Source organism: Vipera ursinii, assembly GCF_947247035.1.
Source record: "Vipera ursinii genome assembly, chromosome: 1".
Taxonomy (NCBI): Eukaryota; Metazoa; Chordata; class Lepidosauria; order Squamata; family Viperidae; genus Vipera; species Vipera ursinii.
Genome location: NC_139512.1, coordinates 109,224,878 through 109,238,547, shown reverse-complemented (window position 1 = coordinate 109,238,547; position 13,670 = coordinate 109,224,878). Strand labels below are relative to the sequence as shown.

At 41.6% G+C, this 13,670-nt stretch overlaps 1 protein-coding gene across 2 annotated transcripts; it reads right to left on the bottom strand.

Annotated features, from left to right (window-relative positions):
* Window positions 1–426: 426 nt before the first annotated feature.
* GATD1 (glutamine amidotransferase class 1 domain containing 1) lies at window positions 427–9,140 on the bottom strand. 2 transcript variants are annotated; one of them, XM_083371974.1, is made up of 8 exons: window positions 9,020–9,140; window positions 7,443–7,519; window positions 6,738–6,843; window positions 5,400–5,507; window positions 4,882–4,976; window positions 4,019–4,112; window positions 1,807–1,918; window positions 427–1,454 (listed from the first exon to the last, which is right to left on the bottom strand). In XM_083371974.1, the coding sequence occupies exons 1-8, from the start codon at window positions 9,075–9,077 to the stop codon at window positions 1,445–1,447; spliced, it is 660 nt and encodes a 219-aa protein (XP_083228100.1). In that variant the 5' UTR covers window positions 9,078–9,140; the 3' UTR covers window positions 427–1,444. The 2 variants fall into 2 exon arrangements, with proteins under 2 accessions (XP_083228100.1, XP_083228101.1); XM_083371975.1 differs by having other exon boundaries at window positions 427–1,451.
* Between the last annotated feature and the right edge of the window lie 4,530 nt (window positions 9,141–13,670).

Here is a 13,670-nt window from a genome sequence, read left to right as displayed (position 1 = left end):
AATTTTTACAAAATGCAAACCTTAGCTATTGTACAGTGGAATCTTTGGTACTCTGAATGTGGTTGTTTGCTTGCAGATGTTTCATTATCTGAGTAACATCAGTGTTGAGCACCAAGGAATCCACAGTTCAATCCTCGGCTATATATTCTTTTCTTATTGGTCAGGTATTGCAGTGGAATCTAAAAGAAACCTAGAGCTCAAGTACTATTGAAACTTTTTAAGTTTTGTAATTCTGGAACAGTTGCTTTAACTTGGGTGTAGTCTGCTTTTTTCAAAAAAATAATAATATACATCTTTCCTCTGGTTCCTGTGCTGCAGTAAAACTACTCTATGACTGTCTGCATTACCCAAACTGTCTGAGTTTACACAATCTTTAAGGTAACCATATGGAATAGATTCACACTAGACTACAGAGGTTGGCTGGTGTGTTATTTAGTCTATTATATGAATCTAACCCTTGATTCTCAAACTGTAGTTTGCAGGAAAATCTCAAGTACTTCTTCAGTCTTGAGTCAAAATTGTGCTGTACATAATCTATGCAAGCTGGGTACTATTTCTACCATTAACAGATACAGTAAGTTCTACAACCTACAACTTGAATAGAGTTAATAAGCTAGTGCGAAGCCTTCACATTGTCAATGACTTAATTCAAGAATAAAATTGAGAAGTTATATTCACAAATATGGCCAATCACTATCATGAAGTTACACGACACAAAGCTGAAATAAAAGTTTAATCAATCAAAAGCTTTCTATAGTAAGCAAAATAAATGAACCACTATTGTCATGCTACAACAAATGAACACATGGAAAACACTAAACATCTCTATTAAATAAAACTACCCTGTCCCATTGTAAAATTATTTTTACAGTTAATTGTTCCTTTTCTTGAAGTTCACTTGTTACTAGTATCTCTCGCTGTAACCTTTACAACATGTATTCCTATATATGAAAAAAGTCACTATAGTCCCATAGTTTGAAACTTAATTCACAATCTGAAATGATAACATAGAGCTAATAGATTCAGCCTTGATTTATCAGATTACTTACTTAGCCCAGATCAAGCACAATGGGAAACTTAGCTAAGAAGAAATGATTTAAACAGATTACAGTTGATGGAAGTTCAGAAACAAAGGGAATTGTAACTGAAATCTTTCAAATCAATTTATCCTTAGTTTATGAAAGTGGGAGGTAGGAGAAAATATATTATTCTTAGACTCATACAAACAATGAATGTCTATGAATGCTGTCACATCTGATAACAGTCAGGCCTTACTATATAAATTTAAGAATATTATTTGCTTGTTCTTGAGCTACAAAATGCCACCTTTAAAAAATCAGCTGTGTTCTTCTCTATTGGTTGATAAATGAAAGGTTAGCAATTTTCACAAGTCAAATAATTCTTCCATGTTCATTTATTCTGCTCAGTCACAGAGATATTTCCGTCATTTTCTGCTGAAAGAAACGTTATATTGAGTTAATCAGTATAGAAAGATTTCCATATGATACATTTAAGGAATAAAGTGCTTGAGAATACTCCTACCTCTTATTCTAACAACAATCTCAAATTGACAAATTTGTAGCAACAACTTCAAATTGACTCCATTTTGAGGTAGGGGTGAAGAATGCTGGCACAAATTACCAAACTGATAACAGTTTACTGCTAGGCTTGTAAGCCGCCCTGAGTCTTCGGAGAAGGGCGGGATATAAATGGAATTAAAATAAAAAATAAAAAAATAATGCAGGGATGCATTTGCAAAAGCAAAAATTCTGTATTTTACTACTAATCCCACCTGCGTTTTCTTACCTGCCATTGCAGAGAAAAATAAGATTCTGCACAGCTGCCACAGTAGAATTTTCATTTTGTCCAGTGACAAGGTGTCTGTCAAGCACGACGTGAACTGCATCTACCTTGCTGGCTGCAGTGGAAATATATATTCACATCTTAATTTACACTTGTAACGATATATCATTTTTCAAAAACCTAAGGAAAATGTTCCTTTTTGGCAGTTTGATCCTCACCGGCTCAAAGTTGACACAGCCTTCCATCCTTCCGAGATCAGTAAAATGAAGAGCCAGATTGTTGGGGGCAATATGCCGACTCTGTAAACCGCTTAGAGGGCGTTGTAAAGCACCATGAAGCAGTACAGGCCGCCCTGTTTAGGGTGACTCGCTCCCTCCTTAACCAGGAGGTGAGAGTGGATCCCTTGCAGGGACGAGCCGAGGAGTTTAGTCATCATCTGGTGGACAAAATCGCTCGGATCCGGACCGGCTTGGACTTTGACTCTCAGCGGCGTTCGATACCATCGACCATGGTATCCTGCTGCGGCGTCTCAGGGGGTTGGGAGTGGGAGGCACCGTTTTACGGTGGTTCTCCTCCTACCTCCAGGGCCGCTCGCAGTCGGTGTTGGCGGGAGGGCAGAGATCCGCCCCGAGGTCTCTCATTTGTGGAGTTCCTCAGGGGTCGGTTCTCTCGCCCCTCCTGTTCAACATCTATATGAAGCCGCTGGGCGAGATCATTCGTGGCTTTGGGGTGGGGTATCAACAGTACGCTGATGATACCCAACTTTTTCTTTCCACCCCGAACCAACCCAGTGATGCCCTCTCCGTGATGTCCCGGTGCCTGGAGGCGGTTCAGGTCTGGATGGGGAGAAACAGGCTTCGTCTCAATCCCGCCAAGACTGAGTGGCTGTGCATATCGGCATCTCGGGTTAACCAAGTTATTCCATCCTTAATGATGGGGGGTGAGGTGTTACCCCCGTTGATAGGGCTCGCAACCTGGGCGTCCTCCTGGACTCACGGCTCAATTTTGAAGTCCATATAGGAGCCGTGACCAGGGGGGCTTTTGCACAGGTTCGCCTGGTGCGCCAGTTGCGTCCCTATCTGGACCGAGACGCCCTACGCACAGTTACTCATGCGCTTGTGACCTCCCGTTTGGACTACTGTAACGCTCTCTACATGGGGCTGCCCTTGAAGACCACTCGGAGGCTTCAACTGGTGCAGAATGCGGCCGCGCGAGTTGTAATGGGGGTTTCCCGATACTCCCATGTAACACCTCTACTCCGCGAGCTGCATTGGCTTCCGGTTGCCCTCCGGGTGAAATTCAAGGTGCTGGTTATTACCTATAAAGCCCTACATGGCCTGGGTCTGGGTTATTTGAGGGAACACCTGCTGCCGGCATCAAACGCCCTTCGCCCAGTGCGCTCCCACAGGGAGGGTCTGCTCAGGGTTCTGCCGGTGAGAGATTGCCGGCGGGTGACACCCAGGGACAGGGCCTTCTCAGTGGGGGCGCCTGCCCTCTGGAACCAGCTGCCGGTGGAGCTGAGAACTGCCCCCGACCTCCGTTCATTCCGCCGGGGCCTGAAGACCTGGCTCTTTGAGCTCTCGGGCCCAGGCTGAGGAGAAATTTTTAATTGGGGTTTTAAGTGTACAGGGTCAATTTAATATTTTTTAATTTGGTTTTAACTTTTGTATGGTGGATTTTTTAATTCCCTGTAAACCGCCCTGAGTCCTCAGGGAAAGGGCGGTATATAAATGTAACTAAATATATATAAAAAATATAAATAAGTGCTATTGCTAAGTGCTATTATTCCGAGACTGCTACCTTGCACACTTTGCTATTAATCAGCAGCAGCACTGTTTGAAGTTTAGTTTCCTAATTTACGAAAAATGCATCTCTTAAAGCTTTTTAATGGGGGGGGAGAGAGAGTGGTGTAACTATTCATTGCTATGACCACAGTGCTGCAAATTTGATGCTATTTATCAGGTGGGCAACCAAGTCAAAGTAGTTTCTATAGCCTTGAAAAAACAATTGTCTTGTACTGCATTCTTAAAATCACAAGGTATGTAAAAAGAAATCCCAGTCAGCCATACTTTAAATTCCTATAAATACTGTAATTACTACACAATACTTTCTACTTTAATGTGTTTACAAAATTGTTTAGTGATTCTACATATATATTGATTTTAACAAGTATTAATAAAAATCTATGTCAGCAGAAAATATTAAAATGACATACCACTAAAAGTAGCTCCAGCATCTTTTGAAAAATCTTCAACAATAATTGGTAAACTAGCAAAACTAGGAAGTCTTACAAGTTCATAGACAGAAGGCTGGAAGAAACAAAATGATAACTAATATTTTTACATTGTATTATACTGAAACCTATGAAGGAAGAGTCACGTTTTGGTTAAAGAACTAAATAGAACTTCACATAATTCAACAAAGCAGTTCCTAATCAAGAAAATAAAGTCAGGATCACTTTATATGAAATACAGAATTAAATGTATTACTGTTGCAAACCATTCCACTAACAATTACTAATTCAGTTTCATTGTAGCTATAACTGTGTTTATACTCTGCATGTGATTATCTTGGGATTACTAACGTACTTGAGAATCTCTTGGATATAAAGCTAGATTTCAAAGTTTTTTAAAGGAAGTATACTCTTTCGTGGTGATAAAATTGAATGCAAGTAAATGGGATGTGCTTCAGCAAACACATAAATCTTGAGTAAGATCTATGACTATAATATGAGAAATTCAGCCATCTATGAAAAACAAAAATAATAAGCTACATCATATTGCCTGGATATTTAGCAGCACCCAGCAATCTTGATCTATCTCCAAAAATGTAGCAGGATCAGACCAGATGGGAGACCATTAGTAAATTCCAGGGTTGTAGGCTAGACCAGGACATTGAAAACAAGAAAAATAAGACAATACAAACACAGATACTACATAGGTAAATCTGTGAAATTACAGGAAATAGTTTTATTCAAAGAGACTTAACTTTACATCACTTAGGTTTCTACGTCACATAGTTTTCAAGAGAGCCATCTATTGTGAAAAATGCACTCTTCCTTCAGCATAGAACACCTACCCCTGTTAAGCTGTATTCTTGAAATACCCAAGACTTGTCTTCATTCGTGGCACAACATAAGGCAGCAACTCCATTTCCAATAGCACAAATAGGCTCTATTAAAAAATAAACCTTTATATAAAATCTTCAGGGTTTTATGAAAATGCTATTTTGAAATGGATCGTTCTTTCAAAAACAGTGTATCACATGCTATATAAATGCAATGTTTATTATTTCCTACTAAACGTTTTTTTTTAAAAAATGCAACAGGGAAAGGTACAATATTGATGAGAACAGAATAAGCAATGCATATTCAAATCTATTCTTTTCATGCATTCCTAACAATTATTCAGCAGATTGTATATCTGCTATATTGTCCAAAATCTTTTAAGGACTAACTAGAGTTAAAGTAGAAGAAATACTAAAAGTAATATGGTATGTGCATCTTATACATTAATCACTTTTATGCAACATGCTTCCTTATCTATGGTGTCTCGATGTACACAATAGCACATAAAACACCAAGGAAGTTTACCTACTGTTCTCCGAACTGAAATGCTGCAATATTCTAGCTAAGTAGCCACTATTTGTTAGATCCGTCAAGGCACCAGGACAGTCAGGAATCAACAAGGCATGGTATCTTGCACCTAGGTAGGAAGCACAGGCAAAGCTGAGTTGTATTATTCAAAACTAGAGAGGGCAGAGATGACTCAAAAGACAGTGCTCTCCTAAAGCATTTCCTCCCGTCTTATTTGCTACTAACTTTCAATAGCAATATATGAAGGTCCTATTACATAAAAATTATAAACTAATATTTAAATTAAATTTAACTAGCTTGTCTAGTAATAGCTTGTCTGCAACCCACTCGGTATTCCCAAACAATGTTCAAGCCCAGGACAAGATCAATGTATCCCAAAGGTATATTCAATCTGCCCAACTTTTCTGCTATCAGAACAAACTGATTTGCTTCCCCATTTGCCCCTAAAAGCTCAGTGCCCTTCGGGATACATACAGCTAGTTATCTGTGAGAAAGGCAAGGAGGAAACAAGCAAAGGGAACACTGCTCATAAAAAGGTAAAGGTTCCCCTGCACATGCGTGCTAGTTGTTTCCGACTCTAGGGGCCGCTGCTCATCTCCGTTTCAAAGCCGAAGAGCCAGCGCTTGTCCGAGGACGTCTCCGTGGTCATGTGGCCGGCATGACTAGACGCCAAAGGCGCACGGAACGCTGTTACCTTCCCACCGTAGCGGTCCCTATTTTTCTACTTGCATTTTTAGGTGCTTTCGAACTGCTAGGTTGGCAGAAGCTGGGACGAGTAACAGGCGCTCACTCTGTTATGCGGCACTCGGGATTTGACCCGCCAAACTGCCGACCTTCTGATTGACAAGCTCAGCATCCTAACCCACTGAGCCACCGCGTCCCTGCTCATATATTAGCCATCCTTTAAAAATGTAATCATTATACCCATCCCATCATCACTACTGCCTAATGTCTCAAATCTGTACTACCTGTTCTGAAAACAAAACAGAATCTGAAACTAGTTTGACTGTAAATTGCTCTCAATTATAATAATTTAAAGAAACCATTAAGTGAGTTTGGTTAAAGGTGAAAACAAACTCCTAAAATATGCCAAGGGGAAATATGAAACCATGGCTTTTATTGGCTCTGAACTATAAAAACAATCAAAGCTTTGAGAGCAAACTTTATATTTTCCTCCTAAAAATGCAAATGGAACAATAATAGGCAATTTGATTATCGATTTAAATTATCTTTATTTTAACATGTTATATCTGGCGGAGTATCCAGATACTGAAAAGACCATTTACTGTGTAGGTAATGAAGAGAGATACGTCCAGTCACAAGTCAAAAAATATCTCACCATCTGTTGATTCCAACTTGGCCGGATTTGCGTAGGATTTCATACGAAAATCCTGGATCCAACGCATATTTGCTTCATTAACCCCAACAAAGTCAATTGGCTTCCCCTACAACAGCAAAGCCCAATTAATGCATCTACTTATAATAAGTCTTTGGAATAAACATTAAGTGAAAGAAAAAAATATTTGAAAAAAAAGCAATAGCCTATCTCCATGAAGTAAAAACAGTGTTATTGGTGCTAAATGAAGACATCACTTTTCATATGATCCAAAATGGAAATACTGGCCAATACACACAAACAACCCCCCCCCAAAAAAATATTGTACATTTACAACTTGTGCACTACTCTTAAAAGAGCTTAGCTGGATTTAGTTGCTTTTTAATAAAACATTGCATTTACCCATTCCTGTATTCTGAGACCCCCATTAGGAAATTGCATATGAAAACGAAAGAGAAAAATAAATCTACTAAAGAACTGGTGGATAAAAATTATTTTCTTCTACTTCACTAAAAGCAGGTGAATGTTATCTCTCGGTGCCTAGTTTGGCACACTGCAATTTCTGATTACATTCCCTTTTAAGACCATGTCTGAAGGCCATCATTTCCTGTAACAGCTACTTGCTTCCTCTTTTTTAATCCTTGCCTGAGGAAGAATCTATTTCATCACCTACTTAATAAAACTAACATGGAACACTTATTTACTTACCCCTGGGGTAGCAACTTGTAGATTAAAAGCAGAGCTGGCCAATGTAAAAGAGTGGAAGAAAGAATCAGCTGATACACCTGGTGGACAGATATAAGCACATTATATGTGTAGTGGGAGCTTCTCATATATGGTGTGGTGGGGGGGAACATTGGCTGTCATATCTAGGGGAATAAAATCTGGATGTCACCTAGACAGCAGCAGAGACATACTGGAAAAGCCACCTGGCTTTTTTTTACAACGCAAATATGGGAGCCTTAGCATTCACTGATTATTCTTACTAAACATGCATACTTGATAGCCTTCACATTCCTCAAAGTAAAAAAACAACAAAAGACTTGATCATTTTCATGTTGATCTTGAACATACAAAAACAGGATAGGCAAAACTTGCTAAGGCTAACCAACTTCAGAGAACAACCCTAAATTCCTTAAGAAGAGAGTCATTAAAAACTAAAAGGTTTTGTAACAAAAGAAGGAACATATACAAAAAGAGACAGTATATATGTACATATATATAAAGGCAATGTAGCGAAGAGATGAAGCTATTGGAGTACCATGGGGAGACTTAAACTGAAGACCACCTTTCTCTTTGAAGGCTGCTAGGTGAGCTCCTGAAGGGAAGTATATCTTAAAAATAATATAAATACTATACATAAATAAAGTAAAACAGAAGATTCAACCAAGAGCGCTAATAAGCTTCAATGAACAGACCAACAGCCCTGACATTTCTAGGTTCTTTCAGGCAGAAAACAGAAAGCCTAGTTAGGGTTTAAGAGAGCTGAAGCACAACATGTTTATAAGACCATAAAAACATGTTAATACTATGCAGAAATTACAGCATGGCAACTAATCGAACGCTGATCATGCGCACATAAAATGCAATAGACACCTAACTAGATGCAGCCCTACTTGACCTTGGCTGATTAAAAAAAAAAAGACAAAGGCCAAGTTTATATGTGGATGGGAGACCACCAAGAAATCTCAAGACTACATTGGAAATGTCATCCAGGGCAGGAGAAAACAGCGGCAAATAACTTCCGTGCTGCCGTCAGGAACCATTATACGGCACAGCCCAGGTAAATCGAGAAGATGAATTCCACTTGAAGCAGAGTTTCTCTTTTGCCTTAAAGACCCATCACTCCGACCCAGCCAGACAGTCTCCCCCTGCCATTACCGTATTGATCAAGCTGCCGGGAATAGCCTTCTCCATCTCCTGCGTCCAGCCATGCGCAGAGTAGAGCAGCGTTTCCCAACCTTAGGAACTTGAAGATGCGTGGACTTCAACTCCCAGAATTCCCCAGCCAGCATAGCTGGCTGGGGAATTCTGGGAGTTGAAGTCCACGCATCTTCAAGTTCCTAAGGTTGGGAAACGCTGGAGTAGAGTATCAAAGGTTGGACAAGCCACACACACACACACACCACACCGGGAGAGGGGCTGCTGCCCCCGACAACGTACGCCTTTCAGGGGCGATTCGCTCGACCTCCCTGCCTCGCCCTTCTATTCAGCGCTCAGGTCCGCCGCCCTCGCCCGGAAGAGCCAAAGAAGAGGGCGGGGAGGGCCAGAGCCACCGGCCTCACCTGCAGCAGCGGCGCTGGCCACGATGAGGCACGTCGGCTTGCTGAGCCTCTCCGACATGCTGGCGTTAGCCCGGCGGAAGCCTCCCGGGAGAAAAGGGAAGCTGGCGGATGGAAAAGAGAAACCTCGCCGCGCTTCCCGCCCACCGGCCCGCCCAACTTTCGCCTTGCGCAAGCGCCCTCGAGTCGGCCACCCTCTAGGTTGTTGTTGTTAGCTGCGAAGTCGTGTCCGACCCATCGCGACCCTATGGACAATGTTCCTCCAGGCCTTCCTGTCCTCTACCATCTTCTGGAGTCCATTTAAGCTCACGCCTACTGCTTCAGTGACTCCAGCCAGCCACCTCATTCTCTGTCGTCCCCTTCTTCTATTGCCCTCAATCTTTCCCAGCATTAGGCTCTTCTCCAGTGAGTCCTTCCTTCTCATTAGGTGGCCAAAGTATTTAAGTTTTAGCTTCAGGATCTGGCCTTCTAAAGAGCAGTCGGGATTGATCTCCTCTAGGACTGACCGGTTTGATCGCTTTGCAGTCCAAGGGACTCGCAGGAGTCTTCTCCAGCACCATAGTTCAAAGGCCTCAATTCTTTGGCGCTCAGCCTTTCTTATGGTCCAACTTTCACTGCCATACATTGCAACTGGGAAGACCATAGCCTTGACTATACCCTCTAGGACAGGGGTCTTCAAACTTGGCCCTTTTATGTCTCGTGGACTTCAACCCCCAGAATTCCTCAGCCAGCCATGTTGGCTGAGGAATTCTGGGAGTTGAAGTCCACAAGTCATAAAAGGGCCAAGTTTGAAGACCCCCTGCTCTAGGAGGGCGACCCGGGGAAGAGAGGGGCGGGTCGCCTTCCTGCGGCTGCTTTCTCCGGCGGCCGGGCTTTGGCGACCTTTTTCTAAGCTGACGCCAACGCTGCAGCTTTGTACCTTTCTAGTCTCTTTCTAGTAGCCAGAAATCCTCTAAGATAAAATGCACCTATTGTTATCATTGTATTGTTGTTTTCCTTCCCCAGCGCAGCTTATTTTGAACGATAGCTTTAAAAATGATGTTCGTTTGTTTGTTTGTTTTTACTGGTGAGTCAACATAGAATAGGGGTCTTTTGATATTAAATCATTAACGCTTTCTGCATTGCTGGGAATTCCACTATTTTCCATTCGGCATTTGCTGCTGCTCCTCTTGTTTCTTGGGGAAAAAAACAAAACACCACACCCTTTCCTTTCTCCCTAACAGTAAGCGGGGTTTTATAGCAGAAGAAATGGATTTGAGTCTTGTATTTGGAACTGTTTAACTTTCCTAGGGCAGTCTCTCGAATTGTATGTTATTGTACTATAATAGACGGAATTCTTGCAATGCTCTGGGGCTGGGCTATATAAGGGACAGTTGTGCACCTGAATCCGGGAGAGGAAAGCAGAATATAAAATAAAAACGTAAAGGTTCCCCGGCACATGCGTGCTAGTTGTTTCCAACTCTAGGGGCCGGTGCTCATCTCCGTTTCAAAGCCGAAGAGCCAGTGCTTGTCCGAAGACATCTCCGTGGTCATGTGGCCGGCATGACTAGACGCCAAAGGTGCACGGAACGCTGTTACCTTCCCACCGTAGTGGTCCCTATTTTTCTACTTGCATTTTTACAGGCTTTCGAACTGCTACGTTGGCAGAAGCTGGGACGAGTAACAGGCGCTCACTCTGCTACGCAGCACTCGGGCTTCGACCTGCCAAACAGCCGACCTTCTGATCGACAAGCTCAGCGTCCTAACCCACTGAGCCACCACGTCCCTTAGAATATAAAATAGACTCTCTAAAATCTATAGATTAAAGCTATTGTAGCCTTGGGGTCATAAAACATTCACCCTATTCAGATTAGAAGCTTGAAGAGGCAGAGATTGCAAAGGGCATCTATATTTTCTTGCGTCAGCAGTCATAAGTAAATCCTAATGATTGTCACAATTTATTCTTTGTGTAAAACAATAGCTCGCATTATCTATCTGTACTATGAATGTTTTGCTCTAATGGAAAATTCTATAAAATCCCGAAACTACTATGCCATATTTAGTATGAGTTCAAAGGCATCCCCATCCCTTAATTGTTTATATTACTTTGCAGCAATTTAAGTAAATAATAGAGTAGAAGAATACTAGTTGGCGCCATTGGGTCTCTGATTTGATAGAGGGTGATATGAGAAGATGGAAGTTTTTTTATAGAGGATTTTTTTTCTGTCATGAAGGAGATAAAATGCCTCTACACTAGTCTGCTTGGCTCATCACATTAATTTGGCTGGCTTGATATCCATTTGCAGTCATTTAGTTGACTGACATCTAGCTCCTGCTGCTGCCATTATATTTTTGTTATGCCCTTTTTTGGTCAATTTCAAGGACATGAACTGTCTCTAATCAGAATATTTACTGGCAATTAATCTACTAGATTTCCTCTTCTGGTCTCCTTTCTAGAATGGTCTGGTACAGGGACGGGGAGGCCTTAGGTCATCCTCCTTGGACAGATCCAGCTGCTCAGGTAGTGTTTGTGATTGATCAGCCTCAGATGATCTCTGCCTTTGTCCTTCCAGAGGCTGATATTCCACAGACTCATCTGGAAAAGTTTCTTCCGCTTCAGACTCTTAGGTCCAGAGCCTGGCCCATGACGCTAATCACAACAATGAAGTCATCTATTCCAGGGCTTTTCAACCAGTGGTACGGGTACCATCTGTGGTACATTGGCACCTGGCAGGTGGCACGCGACCATCCTAGAAAAGTGGTAGCGGGGGAGGGGAATGGCAACACTGCACAAGCCTGAGCAAGAGACGGCTGGAGCTGCAGTGCTGTCAGGGCTGAGCGGAAGTGCCAGGATCAGCACCAGGCTCCAGCTGGAGCTCAGCGCTGATCCTGGCACTTATGCTGAGCCCAGAAAAAGCGCCAATCAGCTGGAATGTTGCAGCATCTCCAGGGTCTTGTGATTTACATTCAGATGCTTGGCAACTGATTCATATTTATGATGGTCACAGTGTCCCAGGGTCATGTGAAGTGACCAAAACCTGCTGCAACCACCCAGCAGACGGTAGGAATAAAAACCAAACCCACCCACCCACCCCCTGCCAATCCTCAACAGAAATGCTCACAACAATAAAAATCTCGGACAGGAGGAAGAGCACCGCCGGGTGGGCAGGCAGGTGTCCTGCTCGGGTGTGGCTTGGGAGGCACTTTTTTCAGTGCCATTGTAACTTCGAACAGTCACTAAGCGAACTTTTGTAAGTCGAGGACTACCTGTACTTCATCACTTTTTTTCCTTTTTTTTTGGATCATCAAGTTTTTGACACCTTGCTAGGCAACTCGTGGTACTTGGATGTTGCCATGTCCTAAAAGTGGTACAATGGGTGAAAAGGTTGAAAAGACCTGATATATTCTTTGGATCAAACAGTCTCCATTGTAACCATGGAATTCAATGCAATCTGATTTCTCTACATACAAGATCAAAACAAATCTGGTTCAGCTATCACCCGCTAGCAAGTTGAACAATTACTTTCTTCTTTCCATTTTTGAATGAGGGCTGCTTTGTACTTTGTTTCTAAAACTGCTCTTAAAGATGAGCTATCCCATTTTTTCCCTTTAAAGATTTATGTATAAGAACAGATTTTGATTTTTCCCCCTGAAACTGTGGATTAAAGAACATGAATTGTACCTCCATTCTGGTTGTTCATCAGCAGAAAGTCTTTGAAAACTGTATTGCAAGTGGCTTTTATCACAGTGCCATCCCTCTCACAACATGCTAAGCTTGTAAGCCGCCCTGAGTCTTCGGAGAAGGGCGGGATATAAATGGAATTAAAATTAAAATTAAAAATTAAAAACATAATTTGAACTGATCTCGATATAATTATCAGAGGCAGCATTTATTTGATTTAGATTCTTTTGTATTCCCAGAGAGGCATGCATTTGTGATATTTTCATGCTAATCTTCTCTGTATCGTTCCAATTTTAGTATATGTGCCGAAGCGAGCAGACATTTGTGATATTTTCCATCTCAAATGCTTTGGATGTTCTATCTCTTGATTTGGGCAGATAAATACCATTTGTCAGTCCACCCCTGTCAGCCAACTGCCTTGGCTAAAATTTGGTACTGTTTGTATAAGGGCCAATATAATCACACACCTAAAATATTCTGGAATTTTTAAATCTCATCCTCCAACATGAGACATGAGTTGTAATCTGGACTGGTGAAATTGTAATCTGGATTGGTGAAGGAACCTCTTGCAATCCAGAAAACAGACATTTACTGTCGTATGTTATAATCAAATGGTAAAAAATATTGTCTAAAACTGGAAGTTTTAAAATCTAATCAATGAGATTGAAGAGCAATGTTTATCTTAGAGAAGGATATTACGCAGAGGAACTAGAACTAGAACTACATCAAATGAAATAATAGAACATAGGAGCTCCATAGATCTTTACATAGCCTTAAAGATGTTTGTAGTTCCCAACAGGAATATGTTTCTGTACTTCTAGAATGCATGCTGATTTCCTGGTGCAAGGACTGCATAAACTAGTAATTTTTCACCTGGATACCATCACAGTCATATGATTTATACAATCCTGTCTCTTAACTGCCCTTCTCACAAAAAAATGAAAGGCCAAACTGGCTGTAAATTTAGAAATAATTGCACATCTCTCCCTATAT

Coding starts and splice junctions, on each gene's coding strand:
- GATD1 (XM_083371974.1), bottom strand. CDS start 9,077: ATGTCGGAGAGGCTCAGCAAGCCGACGTGCCTCATCGTGGCCAGCGCC. Junction 7,520..9,019: donor GGCCAGCGCCGCTGCTGCAG/GTGAGGCCGGTG, acceptor TCTGTCCACCAG/GTGTATCAGCTGATTCTTTC. Junction 5,508..6,737: donor CAAGTTGGAATCAACAGATG/GTGAGATATTTT, acceptor CTTCCTACCTAG/GTGCAAGATACCATGCCTTG.